Genomic DNA, 24,103 nt, shown 5'->3' on the forward strand with positions numbered 1-24,103 from the left:
TGAGTTAATCACACAAAATGGTTCCGGTTGGATTTGGAATAAAAGTGCAATTAATTGTTACCGTTTTGAATCTTACTGAGTTATCTTCCTTAGTGGGTTGTGCAAACAGTTATCCTGACATACGTGATTTAGCAGAGTAACTTAGAAATGTCATCCCAACAGGGGAAAAAAAATGTATGCATGCCAGATAAGTCCACTGTGGAACGTACTGTTTCCCTGTAAGACACAAAAATGGCCTCCATTCTTACCCAAGTTGTTTCTCTGCCTAATGGGCTGAAAGAGCTTTCTGTGCACCAAAAATGACTAGCTGTGTCCTCATCCTGTTTTTTGCCTGCGTCCTGACCTACCTGAGGGAGCGTCTCCACCCCCATCGTTCTGCCCAGACACCGAGGTCCAGCTCTGAGGGCCTTCTGGCGGTTCCCTCCCTGCCAGAAGCCAAGTTACAGGGAACCAGACAGAGGGCCTTCTCGGTGGTGGCACCCTCCCTGTGGAACGCCCTCCCACCAGATGTCAAAGAGAAAAACAACTACCAGACTTTTAGAAGACATCTGAAGGCAGCCCTGTTTAGGGAAGCTTTTAATGCTTAATAGGTTATTGTATTTTAGGTTCTGTTGGAAGCCGCCCGGAGTGGCTGGGTATAAATAATAAATTATTCTTATTCTTATTCAACCTTTCTTTCTTTCCGCCTCTGCAGCTGGTTCCTGAACACGTTGTCATGACCAAAGAGGAGGTGACCGAGTTACTGGCCCGATAGTATCCTTCTTTTCGTTCTCCTGCCCTATCCTCGTAGGTCTCAAAAGTCATGCTAAGTAAAGGTAAAGGGGACCCGTGACCGTTAGGTCCAGTCGCGGATGACTCTGGGGTTGCGGTGCTCATCTCGCTTTATTGGCCGAGGGAGCCGGCGTACAGCTTCCGGGTCATGTGGCCAGCAGGACTAAGCCGCTTCTGGCGAACCAGAGCAGCGCACGGAAACGCCCTTTACCTTCCCACCGGAGATGTACCTATTGATCTACTTGCGCTTTGACGTGCTCTCAAACTGCTAGGTGGGCAGGAACAGGGACCGAGCAACGGGAGCTCACCCCGTCATTGCAGGGATTCGAACCGCCGACCTTCTGATCGGCAAGTCCTAGGCTCTGTGGTTTAACCCACAGCGCCACCCGCGCCCCAAAAGTCATGTTACAAAAACACAAAATACATAAGGAAGATAATTAACGCTGACACTAACCCCTGTTCCACGCAGCTTCTGTGTTGATTTCTGCCCTCCAAATGTGTCCCCCCCCCCCCACCGCCCTGGTCTCACGCTAGTTGTCACGAGCCAGGGCATGAATGAGTTCAGCTTCTCCCCGAATTGAACCTGGGTTGTTACACTTGCCTTCTTTCTTCCCGGGGAGGTGAAACAGATGGATTGCTTTCCCTTAACTGCTTCCTCCCAGTAAGCTCCGAGAGAACCAGCTCCCCAGGATACAGGCCGGGGACCCAGTGGCTCGCTACTTTGGAATCAAGCGAGGCCAGGTAAGGACTTGCGGACAGGACACCGTTGGACCACACATGAATCGAAGGGGACGGGAACCAGTTCATGGGCTCTCTGTTGCTCTACAGCAACTCCCAAGAGGCTGTGATGTACTCACAGAGTTAAAAACTGGGGTTCAGGTCAAAGTTGCCGACTCGGGTTGCGGCGCTCATCTCGCTTTACTGGCCGAGGGAGCCGGCGTGCAGCTTCCGGGTCATGTGGCCAGCAGGACTATGCCACTTCTGGTGAACCAGAGCAGCGCACGGAAACGCCGTTTACCTTCCAGCGCCACGCCGTTTACCCACAGCGCCACCCGCGTCCCATGACCTTTTTTTGGGGAGGAGGAAAAGCCCCGTTTTTACCTGTTTGACATGCTTGTTTTACAGTCATGGGAAAGAGAACATTACAATTTAAATTTAAAGGGTTTAGTCTCATGTTTTTTTAACTACTGAAATTAGCTGCCATCACCACTGCCAACAGATTCCAATATATTACGCATGTATTGTGTGAAAAAGGCTACTGGCTCTCTTCCTGCCTTCTCCCACAACAGTACCTGATTTTGAGAACTGTCTTCTTCCAGGTGGTGAAGATCATCCGTCCCAGCGAGACGGCCGGACGGTATATCACCTACCGGCTGGTGCAGTAGCCGGCAAAACTACTTCGCAAGGTACTCTTATCTCCTTACCTTAAGAGGAAATGCGGGCAGCCTCTTTTTAGAGAGAGCTACTTTGTTGAGAAACGCTTCTTTGACAGATTTTGAACAGCATACCTAACAAGATACCAACACTTCTCCTGTACCACCTCGTGGTTCCGTCAATTTTCCGTCCGCCACGCAGCACGTGGATGGCAAACCTGCCTTCCCAGTGACCGCAAGGATTGGAATTTGGGGTGTACGTGTTTGTGTCTCTCCTCAGAGGGAAATCCCAGGTCGGTGGGAGTCTTCTTGGACAGACGATCGCTGCTTCGAACCACCCAAGCTTCTAGATTTCATGGTCTGAAGTGGAACCGGTTGCTAACTTCACAATAAGCACCCTGCTGATAATTCCACCCCCAGCTGAACTGGGCCCGGGGATATTTTGCTTACACTGATGGGGTGGCCTGGAAGCGGTTTTTGGCTATGTACTTTGGATGTAGAAGCCTGGATGGAGGATCTATGTGGAGGCCTCTCTGCCTTTAGTGTGTGTTTGCAGTAAACCATTTGTGAGAAAAAGGGTTTTCTGGACTCCTGAGAACGTCCCTCTTCCCTTCTCTGTTTTGCTGATCACTGCTGGGGGAAATCGGCCTCTCTCAAATATAGCCTCGACTGTCTTAATAAGGTTATCATTTCAATAAAGCGTTAGAACTAATAATGTTTATTAGGATTATTGTTGAACGCTTGGAAAGTGCCTAACATTTTGTAGGAAAAAACTGAAAAGGGAAACCATGGAAGGAACGATGCCCCCACTTTTGTAATAATAATAATTGATTATACCCCACCCATCTGGCTGGGTTTCCCCAGCCACTCTGGGCAGCTTCCAACAGGATATTAAAAGCACAGTAAAAGATCAAACATTGAAGACTTCCCTAAAGAGGGCTGCCTTCAGATGTCTTCTAAAAGTCAGATCGTTGTTTATTTCCTTGACGTCTGACGGGAGGGCGTTCCACGGGGCGGGTGCCACCACCGAAAAGCCCTCTCCCTGTAACCTCGCTTCTCGCAGGGAGGGAACCGCCAGAAGGTCCTCAGGAGGAGGACCCCGGTGTCCGGGCTGGACGATGGGGGTGGAGATGCTCCTTCAGGTATACTGGGCCAAGGGCTTTCAAGGTCAGCACCAACACTTTGAATTTAAGAACACTTTGTTATTAACCAGTGAGGTATTACAGGTATTTTGGAGACTTCTTGCCAAAGCTATTTCCAGGGTGGTTGTTAATTGTTGCGGGGGGGGGGGGAGAAAGGAAATTGACACAACTCCAATGGATGGTGTACGCTTACTTTATTTTCATACCTAACGAAAGCATCAGTCCAGGATTGCGAGTGCAGCAGTTTAAAAAGCAAACCAGCGGGCTCTCAAACACAGGGAGGGGTACCTTATGTACAAATAATTAAAAAGCCGAGGTTATTAAGACCTGAACCTCCACACTCTTTCCCCTCATCCACCCCTGACATATGAAACAAAACTCTCACACACGGTACCGTTCCTGCCTTCTCCGGAAGCTGAGATTTCTTTTGCCTCTGTTTCCAGTAAAGGTAAAGGGACCCCTGAGCATTAGGTCCAGTCGTGGCCGACTCTGGGGTTGTGGCGCTCATCTCGCTTTACTGGCCGAGGGAGCCGGCGTACAGCTTCCGGGTCATGTGGCCAGCAGGACTAAGCCGCTTCTGGCGAAGCAGAGCAGTGCATGGAAACACCGTTTATCTTCCTGCCGGAGTGGTACCTATTTATCTACTTGCACTTTGATGTGCTTTCGAACTGCTAGGTTGGCAGGAGCAGGGACCGAGCAACGGGAGCTCACCCCCTCATTGCGGGGATTCGAACCGCCGACCTTCTGATCGGCAAGTCCTAGGCTCTGTGTTTTAACCCACAGCGTCACCCTTTGCTGGGAACCGCCATCCCATTAAAGCACGACGGAGTCTCGAAAGAGGCTCCTCGGTTCTTCGAAAGCCCTTGCCACTAGGCGGCGCCGCCGTGCTCAGCTTCTGCCAGGACACTGTGAGAACGGGGCGCTGGATTAAATGGTTCTCTTGGGCCAGATCCAAATCAAAGCTCTCCTTAATGATGCTGAAAATGGTTTTTGCATAGGATTTGGCAAGTTAGTTGGCCTCACGGAAGAAAAAGCTTTTTTTTTGCTGTCTTTCATTTCCCGCAGGACTGTTGGCATTACCGGGAAGCGGAGCGGGGCCCCCCTGACACCCACACCTTTTGCCCTGGGTCCCAGACCTGCCCCCTTTTTAAAGCAATATAATAATAATTATTTATATGCCACCATCCGACTGGGTTGCTCCAGCCACTCTGGGCAGCTCCTGACAAAATGCTAAAAACATGTATATATATAAAACACTTCTACAGGGTGACTGGGTTTGTATAGGGCTGGGCATATATATCCATATATCGTCCAAAGCGGTTTGAAGTCTGTATCGTGGTGCCACTTTCGTAATTTTCGACCTGGCAATACATCGCGGATCGTGATGTTTGTGTACGCAAAAAATCACAATTGGGGAAACCGTAAAGCCGGCCGACGCCTCTACATAGCTCCATTTCAGACGTGGTAGATCAGTAGATAAACGCAGCGTTTGGCCGGTGTGTTGAAAACTAGGTTTTGCCCAGCCCTAGTGAGAGCCTCAGTCACTGCCCTCTCGTGTTTTGTTCAGAGGTAAATATTATCTTGGGTACCTAGGAATGGAGAAATCAGAAGCTGCCTAATGCCAGGAATTTGTCCTGAATCGATTTAAAGCTGTATTATGCTGTGTCTTGACCACTGGTCCATTTGGCTCAATACTGGCCACACCAGCTAGCGACAATTCTCCAAGGTTTCGGAGAAAGGGAGTCTCTCCCAGTCTAAACTGGGAGATACTGGAGATCGCAGCCGCCTGAACGCCAAACATGCTCTAAAGCACAGAGCCACGGCCTTTTCCCAGCAACGCATCTACTGCTAGAGTTGGGAAAAGCCTCTTAAAATCTGAACTAAGTGATCGACGCACCCATCTTCTGTTCACTAAAGGATGCAGGTTACTCTAGCTTGAAATCCTGAGCTGGGATCCGCTCGTCCAACAAACCCGTCTCTCTGGGGGAATAAGCCTCGTATAAGAAAAACTCTTGCTTAATTCTTTTTCTGGCTTAATGAGCTAGGCGTATTTTTTGGAGCAGGGTGTGAAAAGCAAACTGCAACCATCACAAGCAGGCTGCAATCCGGCGCTTGTCTGTTCTGTAGCAAGTCCGCGACGGCGCTTGCTTCCCGGAAAGTGTGGATCACAACCTTTCGAGTACCACGTAATCCAGCAAGCCTCCCCCACGGTCAGTTTGTACCCTGACTTTTTTTTAAAACAACACAATGACATAGCTGAAGGGGCTGGCATTTAAAAACCCAACCCTATCCGTAGCAAAATAAACAAAGAGTTCTGCTTTGCTAAAGTGAAGGCCCTTCAAATCAGTACTTTGAAAGGGGCTGCTTTTCTGGGTAGTTTCTGGCAGAGAACTGAGAACCTCTGCGAACAAGGACAGGACAGTGCAAATATAATATCGTGACGGAGTTGTATCTAGGTCTGTTCTTTTTAACACGCCGCTCGTGCAAAAGAGGTTGGGAGCCACACAAAAACCTTAATTTTGGCACGCTCCAGTTTCGTGGCCTGTTCCAAAATGGGCGAAAGGATAACCAGGTTTGCGTTGAAAAGGCGGGTTAGGGCACCAAGAACTGCAGGAATTGGCTTTTGTTCGTTGGCGGCTCCTATGCATACGGACTGTTTTCGAGGCTGGGGAAACTACTCTAACGCCTTGTAGCCGAAAGGCGGTTGCGGAAACGCCACGTTGTTCGACTGGTTGGTGTTGCAAGCCTCCAGCGGCCTTCCCGCCTGCCCTTCCGCACTCTCCCCATCTCCCTCTCTCCCGAAAACTGCATCTTCATCCACATCGCAGCGGCCTTCCTCCCGCGTCGGGCAGCGCTGCAGCAGAGAGACATCTTCGGAGTCCGACTGACCGGCGCTGTAAGTGCGGCTCAGCGTCCCTTCCTCGCTGGCTTCGTCCGCAGACGGGGTCTCCTCGTCGCCGCTGCTCTCGCTGCCTCGCTGCGGGGGCCCCTCAATGCCCGCCTCCGCGGAGTCTTCGGGATCAGAGTCTGAATCGATGAAACGAGAGCTGTCTTCTGTGTTGGGATAAAATGCAACTCATTACTGCCTTCCTTTCTCTACTCCCTTGTGCTTCTTGCCAAGGAGATCTGTGTGCGTTCCCCATTTTATCCTCAATATCCCTGCCAGGTGGAACAGCAATAATAATAATAATGATGATGATGATAATAATACAGTGGTACCTCAGGTTACAGACACTTCAGGTTACATACGCTTCAGCTTACAGACTCCACTAACCCAGAAATACTACCTCGGGTTAAGAACTTTGCTTCAGGATGACAACAGAAATCGTGCTCCAGCGGCACGGCGGCAGCAGGAGGCCCCATTAGCTAAAGTGGTACCTCAGATTAAGAACAGTTTCAGGTTAAGAACAGACCTCCGGAACGAATTAAGTACTTAACCCGAGGTACCACTGTATATTATGTATACCCTGCCGATCTGGCTAGGGTTCCCCAGCCACTGGGCGGCTCCCAACAGAATATTAAAAACGCTATAAAACATCAAGCATTAAAGACTTCCCTGAACAGGGCTGCCTTCAGATGTCTTCTAAAAGTCAGATAGTTGTTTATTTCCTTGACAGCTGACGGGAGGGGGATGCACAGGCGGGCGCCACCACCGAGAAGGCCCTCTGCCTGGTTCCCTGTAACTTCACAACTGACAGGGAGGGAACCGCCAGAAGGCTCTCAGAGCTGGACCTCAGTGTCCGGGCTGAATGATGGGGGTGGAGATGCTCCTTCAGGGATACTGGGCCATTTAGGGCTTTCAAGGTCAGCGCCAGCACTTTGAATTGTGCCTGGAAACATACTGGGAGCCAGTGTAGGTCTTTTAAGACGGGTGTTATGTGGTCTCGGCGGCCGCTCCCAGTCCCCAGTCTGGCGGCCGCATTCTGGATTAGTTGTAGTTTCTGGGTCACCTTCAAAGGTAACCCCACATAGGGCGCATGGCAGTAGTCCAAGCGGGAGATAACCAGAGCATGCACCACTCTGGCCAGACAGTCTGCGGGCAGGGAGGGTCTCATCCTGCATACCAGATGGAGCTGCCCTGGACACAGAATTGACCTGCGCCTCCATGGACAGCAGTGAGCCCAAAATATCTCCCAGGCTGCGCACCTGGTCCTTCAGGGGCACAGTTACCCCATTCAGGACCAGGGAGTCCCCCACACCAGCCCGCCTCCTGTCCCCCCAAAACAGTCCTTCTGTCTTGTCGGGATTCAACCTCAATCTGCTAGCCACCATCCATCATCCAACCGTCTCCAGACACTCACACAAGATCTTCACTGGTTCTGATTTAAAAGAGAGGTAGAGCTGGGTATCATCCGCATACTGATGAACACCCAGCCCAAACCCCCTGATGATCTCTCCCAGCGGCTGCATGTAGATATTGAAAAGCATGGGGGAGAGGACAGAACCCTGAGGCACCCCACAAGTGAGAGCCCAGGGGTCTGAACACTCATCCCCCACCACCACTTTCTGGACATGCAACCCATTACAGTGGTACCTCGGGTTAAGTACTTAATTCGTTCCGGAGGTCTGTTCTTAACCTGAAACTGTTCTTAACCTGAAGCACCACTTTAGCTAATGGGGCCTCCTGCTGCTGCCGAAGCACGATTTCTGTTCTCATCCTGAAGCAAAGTTCTTATTTCTGGGTTGGCGGAGTCCCTAACCTGAAGCGTATGTAACCCGAGGTACCACTGTACTGCCTTCCTTTTTTTATTCCCTTGTCCTTCTGCCAAGGAGATTTGTATTTGTGGCTCACCGTCCCCATCTTATCCTCAAACTAACCCTGCGAGGCGAGCCGGCTGAGAGAGAGAGACTGCGAGTGTGTTGCTGCGTTGACAATTATGGGACCGCCTCGGTTTCAAACTGCTTTCCACATTGTGTTTTAATTTCCACGACCCGCCTGGGACCTTAAGGTGAAGCTGGGAGAGTACAGCGGTGCCCCGCAAGACGAACGCCTCGCAAGACGAAAAACCCGCTAGACGAAAGGGTTTTCCGTTTTTCGAGGCGCTTCGCAAGACGAATTTCTCTATGGGCTTGCTTCGCAAGACGAAAACGTCTTGCGAGTCTTGCGATTTATTTTGTCGTCCCCCCTTTTTCTAAGCCGCTAAAAGCCGCTAAACTGCTAATAGCGCTAATCCACTAAGCCGCTAATGGGCTTGCTTCACAAGACGAAAAAACCGCAAGACGAAGAGACTCGCGGAACGGATTCTTTTCGTCTTGCGAGGCACCACTGTATAATAAATTGTAGAAAGAAAAATATAGTATTATCACCCAGCGTCCAGGTGTGTTCCGCCTCACCTCTGTACAGGTCCTCATGAAAAGCAGCCTCTGCCCGCTCAGCGGAGGCCGTGAGGTACAGGTCTGTGTCGTCCGACGGCTGGCATGCGTCTTCCTGCACGTAGAATGCAAGACGTTGCTGAGGTATTTTATATATTTTTTTAAATAATGATTTTTATTTGATTAAACAAAATAAACATACAACAATATCAGTTGCAAACCCATTATAAAGAAATTGTTCTGAATCTCAAAACTTCACCCCCATCATCCCCTCCATGGATCCTAATATCAACATTTACAACTGCATATCAATCCATTATCCATCTGAGTTATCCACAGTATTCGTTACCAAGTTTTGTTAACTTTTATCTACATTTCCAGCAGATATTTGTGCCTGTTATATACATTTTTGCTAACTTACCAGGAGTCAAATAGCACCTGCACATCATTTCCACATCGTTTTATTTCAGCGCACAATGTGCCCTAAATTTCAAATCTGTTTCCCATAACCTCTCCCAATCTGCCACCGGTATATTATGCCCCAAATCCTTTGCCTGGTGTGTCATTACATATGTGACCTGTTCATCTTTCGTATGCCTTTCCAAGAGCAAATTACACATTTTCGACAGCGATTTATTATTGTTTTCTAACAGGTCTTTTTGAAATCTTGATATCTCATAAGTAAAACCTTCCTTTTTATCTGCCTTAAAAATATCATTTAGTTTGTAATACAGTGGTACCTTGGTTCTCGGACAGACTGAACTGTACAATAGCAGGAGGCTCACACGAGCCTGCAACCAGCCATCTGCTGCATGTAAAAACATCTGTGCATGTAAAAAGGGGAATGTAACTCTGCTACATAAAGGAACTTGCTAGCATAAGTTAAAGTAAAATTAAAGGGACCTGGGACGATTCGGTCCAGTCGTGACCGACTCTGGGGTTGTGGCGCTCATCTCGCTTTACTGGCCGAGGGAGCCGGCGTCCAGCTTCCGGGTCATGTGGCCAGCAGGACTAAGCCGCTTCTGGCAAACCAGAGCAGCGCACGGAAACGCCGTTTGCCTTCCCGCCAGAGTGGTACCTATTTATCTACTTGCACTTTGATGTGCTTTCGAACTGCTAGGTTGGCAGGAGCAGGGACTGAGCAACGGGAGCTCACCCCGTCATTGCGGGGATTCGAACCGCCGACCTTCTGATCGGCAAGTCCTAGGCTCTGTGGTTTAACCCACAGCGCCATCCGTGTTAAGTTAGGAAGGATATTAAACAATATATCCTCTCCTGCCACCCTGAAGATTCCCAAAAATCCAGCAGTCCCAGCTCGGGAGCTCTCCCTCTGCAACAGCAACCTCTCCAAAAATTCCCCCCCTTACCTGGTTCTCGGCCGCGTCGCCATCTTCCCGAACTGCGTTTTCGGGGCTTTCCGGCAAAGCACCGCCGGTTTCGAAGATGGCAGGGTAGAAGGTTACGAGGGCCTCGACGATGCGGGCTTGGTGTGGGTAGTCGACCAGCGAGGAGAGGGAAACGGTGGCCTCCGTGGGTCTCGGGCGCATCAGCGTGGGGCCAAAAACTATCCCCAGGTTGCCAGGGGTCATCTTGTTTTCTTGTTCGACTTCGACGATCCTGGGGCGAGAATCGGGCAGGACGGAACAGTTCACAAGGGAACCCTGGTCTGTTTTGCAACACCGAGGGAGCAGGGTCTTCTCATTCTAAATACAGCGGTACCTTGGTTCTCAAAGGCCTTGGTACTCAAACAACTTGGAACCCAAAGCCGGAAGGAAGTGTTCCAGTTTGGGAACTGTTTTTGGAAGCTGAATGTGATCCGTTTTGAGTGTTTACGCTTCTGTTTCGAGCGTTACACCGAGGTCTGTCTGTTTTTGCCATTTATATTTGAGTGTTTGCGGCTCTTTTTTTTTGTTTTTGTGACTATGTGGAACCCAGTTCAGCTACCGGCTGACTGACTGTGTGGCTGCGGAAATGGATAAAAGCCCCCCAGCCAAACAATGACTATCATCAGTGCAGGTAAGAAAAAAAGGTTATTTTAATCCTTATCGTCTACAATACTGGCTTATTTATTTTACAGTACACTACATTGATTGTTGGGATGCGGGTGGCGCTGTGGGTTAAACTACAGAGCCTAGGACTTGCCGATCAGAAGGTCGTCAGTTCGAATCCCCGCGACGGGGTGAGGTCCCGTTGCTCGGTCCCTGCTCTTGCCAACCTAGCAGTTCGAAAGCACGTCAAAGTGCAAGTAGATAAATAGGCACCACTCCGGCGGGATGGTAAACGGCGTTTCCGTGCGCTGCTCTGGTTCGCCAGAAGCGGCTTAGTCCTGCTGGCCACATGACCCAGAAGCTGTACGCTGGCTCCCTTGGCCAGTAAAGCGAGATGAGCGCCGCAACCCCAGAGTCGCCACAACTGGACCTAACGATCAGGGGTCCCTTTACCTTTACCTTTACATTGATTGTTGCTTTCATTTTATGATTCAGTGGTCTTGTTAGATAGTAAAAATCATGCTGTTTTAGGGCTTGTTTGTAAAAGCCTGGAACGGATTAACCCATTTTGCATGACTTTGTATGGGAGAGTGCCCCTCGGTTTTGGAACGCTTTGGTTTTGGAACGGAATTTCCGGAACGGATTACGTTTGAGAACCAAGGTACCACTGTATTGCCTACAAGGCACACAGCAAATTTAAAAATTACATTTGGCGGGGAAAGAGATGGTTGGTGACGTCACAGGTTTGGGCCAATACGCCGAGACTCCTGAGCTTGTGGAACCTCCAGAACGGAACGGATTAAGTTTGAGAACCAAGGTACCACTGTACTGGCTGTTGTAGAAGGAAGGGAGTGAAAATCTCACCCCCCCCCCTTTTATTGGAGGCAGGGTCTCCTGCCAGCAGTCGTCCCCCCCCCCTCCCACTTACCTCCTCAAATGCAGAACGATGTACTTTAGGGTGGACAAGTTCTCTGACGGAAGCTCCTTCAGAAGGTCCCTCAGCTTCGTCACCAGCGCCACGACCACCTTCTCGGTCTCGGGTCCCCTGTCCACCAGCTCAGCGATACTCTTTCCGGGCCTGCCCTCGGCTCCTCCCTGAAGGCTCTCCTTGGCCAACCCCATAAGGCTGTTGTACATGCGAAATGGCATGATGGGTTCCGGGAGCTGGAGCCAATGATATAATGTCCTTGATCAGCTCAGTATCCCCAAAGGAGCGTCTCCACCCCCATCGTCCAACCCGGACACCTGGGTACATCTCCCGAGGGCCTTCTGGCGGTTCCCTCCCTGCGAGAAGTGAGGTTAGAGGGAACCAGGCGGAGGGCCTTCTCGGTGGTGGCGCCCTCCCGTCAGATGTCAAGGAAACAAACAACTCTCTGACATTTAGAAGACATCTGAAGGCAGCCCTGTTTAGGGAAGCTTTTAATGTTTGATGTTTTATCGTGTTTTTAATATTCTGTTGGGAGCCGCCCAGAGTAGCTGGGGAAACCCAGCCAGATGGGCGGGGTATAAGTAATAAATAATTATTACCATATTTTTCGCTCTATAAGACGCACCAGACCACAAGACGCACCTAGTTTTTGGAGGAGGAAAACAAGAAAGAAAATATTCTGAATCTCAGAAGCCAGAATAGCAGGAGGGTTCGCTGCGCAGTGAAAGCAGCAATCCCTCTTGCTGTTCTGGCTTCTGGGATAGCTGCGCAGCCTGCATTCGCTCCATAAGACGCACACACATTTCCCCTTACTTTTTAGGAGGGAAAAAGGGAGTCTTATAGAGCAAAAAATATGGTATATCATCATTATTATTACTAAGGTAGGTATGGTCTGGAGGAGGGAAAATGGAGAGCCGTTCATGACTGCCAACGTAAAATATCTCAAGGGCTGTCACATGGGAGATAGAGCAAGCTTGTTTTCTCCTGCTCTGAAGGGTCGGACCTGAGCCAACAGATTGAAGCAAGAGTGTGGTGCCTGTAACACCAAGGTCACGGGTTTGATTTCTGTATGGCACAGCGTGCAGACCCCCCCCTCTACAATTCTATGGTTCTATGAGAGGAGATTCCGACTAAACACCAGGAAGAAGTTTCTGACGGTAAGAGCTGTTCAGCCATCGGATGGAAGATGGCAAACTCTCCTTCCTTGGGAGGTTTTTAAAGAACTGGTTGGGTGGCCATAAGAATGGTATCCATTCGGAAGGAAATCAGCCCTGAGTGCTCACTGGAAGGACAGATCCTGAAGCTGAGGCTCCAAGACTTTGGCCACCTCAGGAGAAGAGAAGACTCCCTGGAAAAGACCCTGATGTTGGGAAAGATGGAGGGCGCAAGGAGAAGGGGACGACAGAGGACGAGATGGTGGGACAGTGTTCTCGAAGTTACCCTTCGTGACCCCCTGGACCAGAGAACGCCAGGCACTCCGCTCCTCCACTGCCTCCCGCAGTTTGGTCAGACTCATGCTGGTAACCTCGAAAACACTATCCAACCATCTCATCCTCTGTCGTCCCCTTCTCCTTGTGCCCTCCATCTTTTCCAACATCAGGGTCTTTTCCAGGGAGGCTTCTCTTCTCCTGAGGTGGCCAAAGTCTTGGAGCCTCAGCTTCAGGATCTGTCCTTCCAGTGAGCACTCAGGGCTGATTTCCTTCCGAATGGAGAGGTTGGATCTTCTTGCAGTCCATGGGACTCTCAAGAGTCTCCTCCAGCACCAGAATTCAAAAGCATCCATTCTTTGGCCATCAGCCTTCTTGATGGTCCAGCTCTCACTTCCATACATCACTACTGGGAAAACCAGAGCTTGAACTCTACGGACCTTTGTTGGCAAGGTGATGTCTCTACTTCTCAAGATGCTGTTTAGGCCTGTCATTGCCCTTCTCCCAAGAAGCAGGCGTCTTTTAATTTAACAACAACTGGGTGGCCATCTGCCATGGATGTCCTAGCCAAGATTCCTGCATCGCAAGTGGTTGGACTAGGGTCCCTTCCAACCCCACAGTTCTATGATTCTATGACCTGCGGACACTGTGGTCATAAAACAGGCGTAGGCAAACTCCGGCCCTCCAGATGTTTGGGACTACAATTCCCATCATCCCCACCAGTGGTCAGGGATGATGGGAACTGTAGTCCCAAACATCTGGAGGGCCGGAGTTTGCCTACGCCTGTCATAAACTCAAGTGTTTCTTCCTTCTCCGCATGGAGAAGGGAGTCCTCAGTATTTCCACCTTGCAGCCCAAAGACTGCCCAGGCATAGCTGTCAACCGTCCCGTATTTGGCGGGAAAGTCCCTTATCTCAGCGCCGTGTCCCGCTGCTGTCCCTTATTGATGATGTCCCTTAAATTTCCCGGGTTTCAAAGGAAGCAGCTCCTTTCCCTCCCTCGCTGCCAGCCAGGGAGGAGGGAGGCTCCAACTGTGTTGCTTGGCTGCGTTGCTCACCCAATAAGGAGTCTGAGAATGACTGGGGGGTGGAGCTTGCATGCCTTTTGCCAATCAAATCGGCCGCCTTGCCTGGGGACTCGCCTTTGCTCAGCGCTTCCCAGCGGAGAGGTGACGGTGGTTTCCCTTGCTGCATCCCCTTTTCCGGGTTGCTGCGCTGTGGGAACCACTGCTTGAGGCTTCGTTTGGCTGCTGGCTGGGCTTTCTGCCTTTGGCTCGGAGGGGCTCAGAAGTCGAACATACCTGTGCTTGGAAAATCCCTGATTTTGGCTGCTGATCCCTTCTTTTCGAGGCTGCTGGTCCCTTGTTTCCAAATCTGTAAGCTGACAGCTATGCGCCCAGGTCCCACGCACCGCCCCGGGGTGACTCACCTGCCGCAGGTAGAGCTTCAGCACGTTGCTAATGTCGTGAGGATAGGCCTGGGACAGCTCGACCAACTCTTTCCCATTCTCGAACGCCTGGCACAACTTCTCCACGCGGGTCTTCACGCCGTTGACGCGGTAGATGCCCTAGAGCGGCGATGGCAAACCGTTTAGAGACCCGAGTGCCCAGACTTGCAACCCAAATCCCACCGATCGATCGCAAAGTGCCAACAACAGGGCAATTTAATAGGGGATAATAATGATTGTCTGCATGACTGGAAGAGTCTGCGACCAGGAAGGAGGAGAAGTACCAGGAGGAATGGATGAAATTCAAAGACTATTTAGTTAAATACTCTAAGATAGCTTCATTGGAAAAACTTGCAGATTCCAGGCAGGGTTAGGATTTAATTGTGTGATTTTTAGAGAATAATATGTTTAAAGTCAAAACGAAAACAAAGTAAGAGGTTAAGGGATTAAGTGAATTTTATGAGAAAATAGGTTTTGGAAAACTGTTAACAATAATACACAGCCAGGGGGATTTGAGGAAGTCACTTAAAAATGTTACTAAGATTGGATCACGTACAGTTAAGATGTATGTCTGTTTGTTTGTTTAAAATTTTGGAAAACCAATAATTTTTATTATTATTATTATAAATAAATAAATAATGATTGTCTGCATGCGCACATAACAAATAAATGTAAATCAATCAATAAACCCAGCCAGATGGGCGGGGAATAAAGAATACATTATTATTATTATTATTATTATTATTATTATTATTATTGGAGCAGGAACCGGCAAGCCACTCCAGTATCCCTGCCAAGAAAACTCCATGGACAAAGAGACAGGAGTGCCTGGCGTACTCTGATCCAGGGGGTCACGAAGAGTCGGACATGACTAAATGACTAAACAACAACAACAACATTATTATTATTATGCCAGCCTCCTCCAGCCCTGCAAAGCTGAGCGCATCGCCCTCCTTTAAAAAGATCAGCAACTCTGGGAGGGGGGTGCCGCCGGAGGGATCTTTGCACCACAGCGCTGGCTATGTTTAAGACAGCCCTGACCACAACCAGGATAAAATCTGAATCCTTGGGTTTTTGTCTATCCACCCTGCTCACCTTGGTCTTCATCGCCCGCCTCTCGATCTCGCAGATGCACTTCTTCACGATGAAGGGGACGCCGTCGGAACTGAGGCGGCTCTGCTGGGCAAAGTCCCTCCCGAACAGCTGTAGTTTTCCCTGGAGCTTCTTGTGCCCGCATTGAATGGCCAGAGTCTCCAGGCACTTCTTGTGGCAAGCGAGGTAGCACTGCGGGCGACGGAGGCAGGGGAAAAACCAGCGGTGTGAGAGGAGGGTGCCCCCAGTTCTAGAAAGGGCCACCAGGTGGCGCTGCTTGCCCTGCCCCCCCCCCGGCTGCTTTTAGACTAGGGGTAGGCAACTTAAGGGACGCAGGTGGCGCTGTGGGTTCAGCCACAGAGCTTAGGACTTGCCGATCATAAGGTCGGCGGTTCGAATCCCCGCAATGACGGGGTGAGCTCCCGTTGCTCGGTCCCTGCTCCTGCCAACCTAGCAGTTTGAAAGCACACCAGTGCAAGTAGATATATAGGTACCGCTCCGGCGGGAAGGTAAACGGCGTTTCCGTGCGCTGCTCTGGTTCGCCAGAAGCGGCTTAGTCCTGCTGGCCACATGACTCGGAAGCTGTACGCCGGCTCCCTCGGCCAATAAAGCGAGATGAGCGCCGCAACCCCAGAGTCGGCCACGACTGGACCTAATGGTCAGGGATCCTTTACCTTTACCTTAGGCAACTTAAGGCCTGGGAGTTGGATCCGGCCCAATCGCCTTCTCAATCTGGCCCGCAGACGGTCCGGGAATCAGTGTGTTTTTACATGAGTAGAATGTGCCCTTTTGTTTAAAATGCATCTCTGGGTTACTTGTGGGGCATAGGAATTCGTTCATTATTTTTTCAAAATATAGTCCGGCCCCCTACAAGGTCTGAGGGACGGTGGACCGGCCCACGGCTGAAAAAGGTTGCTGACCCCTGTTTTAGATGCATGAGCAAGGTGACGTTTTCATCTCTTGCTCCACTTTCTGCGAACGGCTCTCGGGGGGGGGGGGCATGTGGCCCTTGGAGTGGGGACCCCTCCCACTCAAAATGGAATCGTAGAATCGTAGAGTTGGAAGGAGGGTTTTCCCCAAAGGTCATCCAGCCCAACCCCCCTTCAATTTGGGAATTTGCACGCTTCCTACCTCCTCGCACTCGGCTCCCTGGAAATAAACGTAGCTGTTGCACTCCCTGCATTTCGAAGGGGTCCTGAGCTTCCTCAGACGATGGGTCTGCGCAGCTTTGGATAAGCCCATGTGGCGGAAAGGGCCGGTGGGCGTCGAGATCTCTGGAGTCATGTCGTCGATACCTGGGAATCGGGGAGGGGAAAGGGCCGGTGTGACGGCCTGGGATTCGGACTCGGAGGCTGAACCTGAGGAATCCCAGCCTGCACAAGATTCTCCGCCTCCAGAACCAGCTGAGCCGGGGCTGGGACATGAGCCTGAAGGGTCCTCACCTGTGCTGGATCCTCAGGTGAGTCTGCTCTGGCTCCTGAGGTGGTGGAGGACCCATTGCCTGCAGGTGCTCCGCTCTCAGCCCCGTCAGAGGAAGGTGAGGTTGCCTCTGGGTCCGGGAACCCTCCAGCCTCTCCTGAGCTCCAGAGGCTCAGGGCAGAGAGGCGGAGGGAACCAAGTTCCCGCAGGAGGAGGGCTCGCCTCCAGGCCAGGAGAGGCGAGTCACCTGAGGATTCGGGCCGCCCTATGCCTCGGGGCAGATAAAAGCCGGCCAGCCCAGTCCCAGGTTGCAGGAGCAACATTGTTGGTACAGTGGTACCTCGCAAGACGAATGCCTCGCAAGACGAGTTTTCCATTTTTTGAGTCGTTCCACAAGACGAATTTCCCTATGGGCTTGCTTCGCAAGACGAAATGTCTTGCGAGTTCTTGCGAGTTTGTTTCCTTTTTCTTAAATCCTCTAATAGCCGTTAAGCCGCTATTGCTTCGCAAGACAAAAAAACCGCAAGACGAAGAGACTCGCGGAACGGATTAATTTCATCTTGCGAGGCACCACGCTAGCCTGTTCCTGCCTGCACCCTGTCCTGCTCTTCTGCCGGAGTTCCTGACCTCACCCGACTCCCTGCCTTGGACCCAGCTTCAGCTTTGACGGACAGCCTCCATACCGCACCCTTGACCTCGGACTGGACTTGGACCTCACTGCACGTTTAACCCTTGGGACCAGCACAGCTGGTTTAGCTGCCCCAAAAGTCCTGCTTTCAAGGTGCAAACGAGAGCAATTCGAGCTTCTGGAATGTAAATACAGTGGTACCTTGGTTCTCAAACGCCTTGGTTCCCAAACGCCAAAAACCCGGAAGTAAGTGTTCCAGTTTTCTAACGTTTTTCAGAAACCGAAGATCCGACGTGGCTATTGTTTCCGGTGCGCCTTCGCCAATTAGAAGCCGTGCCTTGGTTTCCGAACATTTCAGAAGTCAAACGGATCTCCAGAATGGATTAAGTTTGGCGCTCTTCTTTTTTTTTTTTTTGCTATTCATTTTGCGTTTTCATTTTTGAGGCTTTCCCGGTTCATTTGTTGTATTGTGTATATTCTGCCCCTAGAGGTCGCTAGTGTGACACTGTATCGCAATGCGTATCTTCTGCCGCCAGGTGTCGCTGTGGCAGTGGCACCCCAAAATACAAAGGCTGTCTTGGTACTCGAACGACTTTGCTCCCGAACAAATCGACTCCCAAACACCACAAACCCGGAAGGGAGTGTTCCGGTTTGTGAAAACTTTTCGGAAGCTGAATGTCCAATTGAGTGCAGGAAGCTCCTGCAGCCAATCGGAAACGGCGCCTTGGTTTTCAAACCGTTTTGGGAGTCGAAAGGACTGCTGAAACGGATTAAGTTTGAGAACCAAGCTACCACTGTATTGTCTTTTCTGCCCCTAGAATTTGCTGGTTGCAATGCATATGTTCTGTCACTAGGTGTCGCTGTGGCAATGCGAACCTAAATACGAAGGCTGTGTTGTATTGTGCATATTGTGCCCCTAGAGGTCGCTAGTTTGACACTGTATCACAATGCATATGTTCGGCCACTAGCTGTCACTGTGGCAGTTGTACCCCAAATACAAAGGCCCTGTTGTATTGTGTATATTCTGCCCCTAGAGGTCTCTAGCGTGACACTGTATTGCAATATGTCTCTTCTGCCGCTAGGTGTCGCTGTTGCAGTGGGACCCTAAATATAAATATAATTATGATAATAATTTTATTATTTATACCCTGCCCATCTGGCTGGGTCCCCCCAGCCACTCTGGGCAGCTTCCAACAAAACACTAAAATACGATAACCTATTAAACATTAAAAGCTTCCCTAAACAGGGCTGCCTTCAAATGTCTTCTAAAAGTTTGGTAGTTATTTTTCTCTTTGACATCTGGTGGGAGGGCGTTCCACAGGGCGGGTGCCACCACCGAGAAGGCCCTCTGCCTGGTTCCCTACAGCTTGGCTTCTTGCACTGAGGGAACCGCCAGAAGGCCCTCGGGAGATGGACCCCAGTGTACCGGCCGAACAATGTGGGTGGAGGCGCTCCTTCAGGTATACTGGACCGAGGCCATTTAGGGCTTTAAAGGTCAACACCGACACTTTAAATTGTGCTCGGAAACGTCCTGGGAGCCAAAGCAGGTCTTTCAAGACCGGTGTTATATGGTCTCGGCGGCTGCTCCCAGTCACCAGTCTGGCTGCCGCATTCTGGATTAGTTGTAGTTTTTCTGGGTCACCTTCAAAGGCAGCCCCACGTAGAGCGCATGGCAGTAGTCCAAGCGGGAGATAACCAGAGCATGCACCACTCTGGCCAGACAGTCTGCAGGCAGAGAGGGTCTCATCCTGCATCCCAGATGGATCTGCCCTGGACACAGAACTGACCTGCACCTCCATGGACAGCTGTGAGTCCAAAATGACTCCCAGGCTGCGCACTTGGTCCTTCGGGGGCACAGTTAGCTCATTCAGGACCAGAGAGTCCTCCACACCCGCCCGCCTCCTGTCCCCCAAAAACAGTCCTTCTGTCTTGTCAGGAGTCAACCTCAATCCATTACCTCAATCCAATGTTCTGCTGCTAGGTGTCGCTGTGGCAGTAGCACCCCAAATACGAAGGCTGTGTTGTATTGCGTACATTCTGCCCCTAGGGGTCGCTAACGTGACACTGTATTGTAATGCATGCGTTCTGCCACTAGGTGTCGCTGTTGCAGTGGGACCCAAGTACAAAGGCTCTGTTGTATTGTACATATTCTACCACTAGCACATAATCCCTATCCCCTGCGATCCCTCATTCCATGCTGCTGCGTCTCTCGTCCTCAGGACCACCAGGCATCTTCTTCGCCCCCTTCCACGCCGGACCCCCCACCCCACCCCTCAGCCAACAACGGGCTGCACTTCCGCCCCCCGCTCTCGGCCCGGGACGTACTTTGCTCAAACGAAGGCGAATTCCCGTCCGACTCGTCTCCAGGAGACGTCCCATTGCTCGGAACCGCCTGGGACTTCTGGGGGAACCCACCTACCCGAGAAGGAAACCCAATGTCAGGAGGGGAGATCAAGGACAACTTTTGCACGACGCGTGCACTCGAACCCGGCTCTCTTTATGTCCCACCCGGGCGCAAGGAAGGGGCGGGGTCTGGGGAGAAGGGGCATGGCCTACGGAAGATCCCCAAGAGCCAGGGAAGTGGATGGTTCAAGCCCACCCAACTCGTGGGCCAGGGTTCCTGCATGGCCGGGGGGTTGGGATGGATGACCCCACGGGGTCCCAGCCAAGTCTTTGTGATGCTACCTGAGCTCGCGGTGGGACCGGATTCGAGGCTGCCCTTTGTCTCCGCAATAGCCGTCGGCCACGATTTGTGCAGCTGGTGGCCCCGCCCACCTGAGGAGCCAATTACAGGGCAAGGTTTCGTTACTGGGTCGTTTTGAGTTTGGGCGCGGCGAAATTCCCTGCCTTTGCAACACTGTCCCTTTCAGGAATTGGAAAGTTGGTGTGCATTTTATATATATCATATCATGTGTATATACCGTATTTTTTGCTCTATAAGACTCACTTTCTCCTTCTTAAAAAGTAAGGGGAAATGTGTGTGCGTCTTATGGAGCGAATGCAGGCTGCGCAGCTATCCCAGAAGCCAGAACAGCAAGAGGGATTGCTGCTTTCACTGCGCAGCGATCCCTCTTGCTGTTCTGGCTTCTGTAATTCAGAATATTTTCCCCCCTGTTTTCCTCCTCCAAAAACTAGGTGCGTCTTGTGGTCTGGTGCGTCTTATAGAGCGAAAAATATGGTATTTTATTCCTTTGGTTACTCAGAAATGCCTCTGAAGATTCAGGATTCCTTGCTTGCCATTTGCTCCCTGCAGATGTTGCAAAAGGCGGTAGACTGCCTGCAACCATGGAAGCTCCGCTAAGCGGTTTTTTGCACGAGTTGCCATCTTGCCGAATTTGTCCTGACTGCAAAAATTGAGGTGTGTGTGTGTGTGCAGCTTTTATCGAGGGCTGTGAGTGCAAAAGAAGACTCACCTCGTCGCTCGGGGTTGGCCGGCCGGCTCTGCGCTCCCTCGCCCTCCGAAGCCGCTGCCTCTTTGCCAGACGCTTCAGATCCGCTCGCTGCTGGTAAATCGCCAGTGGTGAAACTGCTTTTTCTTGCCCGGGCCAGAGGAGACCTGTGGGGGGACCGGAGACCACCAGAAAGCTTGGATAAGGTAAAGGTAAAGGGACCCCTGACTGTTAGGTCCAGTCGTGGCCGTCTCTGGGGTTGCGGCGCTCATCTCGCTCTACTGGCCGAGGGAGCCGGCGTACAGCTTCCAGGTCATGTGGCCAGCAGGACTAAGCCGCTTCTGGCGAACCAGAGCAGCGCACGGAAACGCCGTTTACCTTCCCGCCGGAGCAGTACCTATTTATCTACTTGCACTTTGATGTGCTTTCGAACTGCTAGGTTGGCAGGAGCAGGGACTGAGCAACGGGAGCTCACCCGGCGGGGATTCGAACCGCCGACCTTCTGATCGGCAAGTCCTAGGCTCTGTGGTTTAACCCACAGCGCCACCTGCGTCCCAGCAGAAAGCTTGGAAGAGTCCGTCAAACCCGACCCGTTGCCAAAAGTGGCAGGGCTCCCCACTTGGGGAGAAATTCTAGCCCAGTATCATCTACAACTGATAGGCAGAGGCTTGCCAAGGCCTTCCTAGAATCACAGAATTGCAGAATTTGCTGAAACCCTGAGAGTCATCTAGTCCAACCCCGTACAAGTCAAGAATCTTTTGCCCAATGTGGGACTCGAACCCACAACACTAAGATGAAGGGCCCAGTGCTCTGTGGATGGAGCTATTCCTGTACAATGTGGACGGGGCTTCAGTATATGGCAGCTCCCATGACCTTAGCTTCTCGGCTTGCAAGATGAACAGGAGATTTGTGTCTATCCAAAGAGCCTGACGACAAAGATTTAAACTGTCCATGGAGGTGCAGGTCAGTTCTGTGTCCAGGGCAGCTCCGTCTGGTATGCAGGATGAGACCCTCCCTGCCCACAGACTGTCTGGCCAGAGTGGTGCATGCTCTGGTTATCTCCCGCTTGGACTACTGCAATGCGCTGTCCGTGGTGCTACCTTGGAAGGTGACCTGGAAACTGCAACTAATCCAGAATGTGGCAGCTAGACTGGTGACTGGGAGCGGCCGCCGAGACCACATAACACCGGTCTTGAAAGACCTACATTGGCTCCCAGTACGTTTCCGGGCACAATTCAAAGTGTTGGTGCTGACCTTGAAAGCCCTAAACTGCCTCAGTCCAGTATCCCTGAAGGAGCGTCTCCTCCTCCATCATCCAGCCCTGACACTTGAGGTCCAGCTCCGAGGGCCTTCTGGCGGTTCCCTCCCTGCGAGAAGCGAGGTTACAGGGAACCAGGCAGAGGGCCTTCTCGGTGGTGGCGCCCACCTTGTGGAACGCCCTCCCACCAGATGTCAAGGAAATAAACAATTATCTGACTTTTAGAAGACATCTGAAGGCAGCCCTGTTTAGGGATGTTTTTAATGTTTGATGTTTTATTATATTTTTAATATTCTTTCTGGAGCAGCACAGAGCGGCTGGGAAACCCAGACAGATGGGTAATGTGTAAGCAATAAATAATAATAATAATAATAATAATAATAATAATAATAGTAATAAAAATACTGCAGCTGCAAAGCTTAGCAGTGCAAGTCAGGTTCCCTGTTGTAGCAGAACACTCGCTCAGTACTTTAAAATCAGAATTGTAGAGTTGGAAGGGGACCTCAGGGGTCATCCAGTCTGACCCCCTGCAAGGCTAGATTTTTTTTTTGCGCAAAATGGGGCTCGAACCCCCAACCCAGGATCACCCACCAGCTGTTGTTGGAGACGTAGGGCTCGAAGTCGTACTGGGTCTCGGGCTCGTCTCCCCGCTGTAGCTGCTTGACGTGTGAGGCGTACTGCTGGCCGGGGTCGTAGAGTTTGCTGCTCTCGCACAGCGTCTGGAAGTAGACGGGCAGAGGGGCTGTCTGCATGTGCATGGATTGGAAGAAGGAGATGGTGGCCTGGAGATTGCGGGCGGAAAAAGCAGGGACACACGTCAGAGGAAAGGCAGCAGGAGGTTTGATCATAGCTGTCAACTTACAGATTTGAAAATAAGGGACCAGCAGCCTCGGGAATAAGGGATCAGCAGCCAAAATAAGGGATTTTCCCAGCACAGGTATGTTCAACTTCTGAGCCCCTCTGAGCCAAAGGCAGAAAGCCCAGCCAGCAGCCAAGCGAAGCCTCAAGCGGTGGTTCCCACAGCGCAGCAACCCGGCAAAGGGGATGCAGCAAGGAAAACCACCATCACCTCTCCGCTGGGAAGCGCTGAGCAAAGCCGAGTCCCCAGGCAACGCGGCCGATTTGATCGGCACAAGGCATGCAAGCTCCACCCCCCAGTCGTTCTTAGACTCCTTATTGGGTGAGCAACGCAGCCAGGCAACACAGTTGGAGCCTCCCTCCTCCCTGGCCAGCAGTGAGGGAGGGAGAGGAGCTGCTTCCTTTGAAACCCGGGAAATTTAAGGGACAGCAGCGGGACACGGCGCTGGGATAAGGGACTTTCCCGCCAAATAAGGGACGCTTGACAGCTATCGGTCTGATCCATCGCAGTGGTGTAGCAAGGGAAGGGGGTGCCCGCGGGGACGGAGAACCATTGGGGCACCGAATTTCGACACCCGGCGCTATGCCGACACAGCTGTGTGCTTCTGTTGAGAACGAACCAGGAAGGGGCCTCTCCAGAATGACTCTTTTCTTATCTCTGTGGTCGCAATGGGCATGCGTACTCCGTCTGTCCCCCTCCCCTTCCTAAGGCCCCGGGCACTGGCAACCCACGATACGCCTCTGATCTGAGCCGCCGCAGAATTGTTGGAAATGTAGAGCTGCAAGTCGTCGGCTTTGCATAATTCAGGCTCCAGCAAGAAGACAAATCAAATTTAGCTTCCATCACCATCACCACCGGTACTATTATATATAATATACCCAACTGTGTCCTCAACTTCATACAGTGGTGCCTCGCAAGACGAAATTAATCCGTTCCGCGAGTCTCTTCGTCTAGCGGTTTTTTCGTCTTGCGAAGCAAGCCCATCGACGGATTAGCGCTATTAGCTGCTTTTAGCGGCTTAGCGGATAAGCAGATAAGCGGCTTAGCGGCTTAGAAAAAGGGGGGGGGGT

General features: G+C 51.3%; 2 protein-coding genes and 1 long non-coding RNA gene across 7 annotated transcripts in view; 1 reads left to right on the top strand and 2 right to left on the bottom strand.

The window, feature by feature from the left end:
* Positions 1–24,103, bottom strand: part of LOC307207305 — a 141,981-nt gene that overhangs the window by 24,722 nt on the left and 93,156 nt on the right. The gene's annotated exons all lie outside the window — the stretch shown is intronic.
* POLR2E (RNA polymerase II, I and III subunit E) overlaps positions 1–24,103 on the top strand; it is a 105,183-nt gene that overhangs the window by 7,771 nt on the left and 73,309 nt on the right. Inside the window, exons 5-8 of one of the 2 annotated variants that reach the window (XM_079960927.1) lie at positions 695–753; positions 1,434–1,512; positions 2,091–2,177; positions 2,264–3,286. In XM_079960927.1, coding sequence (XP_079817053.1) covers positions 695–753; positions 1,434–1,512; positions 2,091–2,156 — 204 coding nt within the window. In that variant the 3' untranslated portion in view covers positions 2,157–2,177; positions 2,264–3,286. Of the gene's footprint in view, positions 1–694; positions 754–1,433; positions 1,513–2,090; positions 3,287–24,103 lie in introns of both variants that reach the window. The other variant, XM_079960926.1, reaches the window with a different exon arrangement.
* Positions 3,464–24,103, bottom strand: part of ARHGAP45 (Rho GTPase activating protein 45) — a 50,382-nt gene continuing 29,742 nt past the window's right edge. For 2 of the 3 annotated variants that reach the window (XM_079960462.1, XM_079960461.1), the window contains exons 13-23: positions 22,766–22,956; positions 20,941–21,083; positions 20,213–20,302; positions 19,853–19,942; positions 16,612–16,775; positions 15,484–15,672; positions 14,371–14,508; positions 11,516–11,751; positions 9,967–10,216; positions 8,621–8,714; positions 3,464–6,340 (exon numbers count right to left, since the gene is read on the bottom strand). In XM_079960462.1, coding sequence (XP_079816588.1) covers positions 5,961–6,340; positions 8,621–8,714; positions 9,967–10,216; positions 11,516–11,751; positions 14,371–14,508; positions 15,484–15,672; positions 16,612–16,775; positions 19,853–19,942; positions 20,213–20,302; positions 20,941–21,083; positions 22,766–22,956 — 1,965 coding nt within the window. In that variant the 3' untranslated portion in view covers positions 3,464–5,960. The remainder of the gene's footprint in view (positions 6,341–8,620; positions 8,715–9,966; positions 10,217–11,515; positions 11,752–14,370; positions 14,509–15,483; positions 15,673–16,611; positions 16,776–19,852; positions 19,943–20,212; positions 20,303–20,940; positions 21,084–22,765; positions 22,957–24,103) is intronic. The other variant, XM_079960463.1, reaches the window with a different exon arrangement.

This window comes from Podarcis cretensis, assembly GCF_951804945.1.
Source record: "Podarcis cretensis genome assembly, chromosome: 18".
NCBI classification, from domain to species: Eukaryota; Metazoa; Chordata; class Lepidosauria; order Squamata; family Lacertidae; genus Podarcis; species Podarcis cretensis.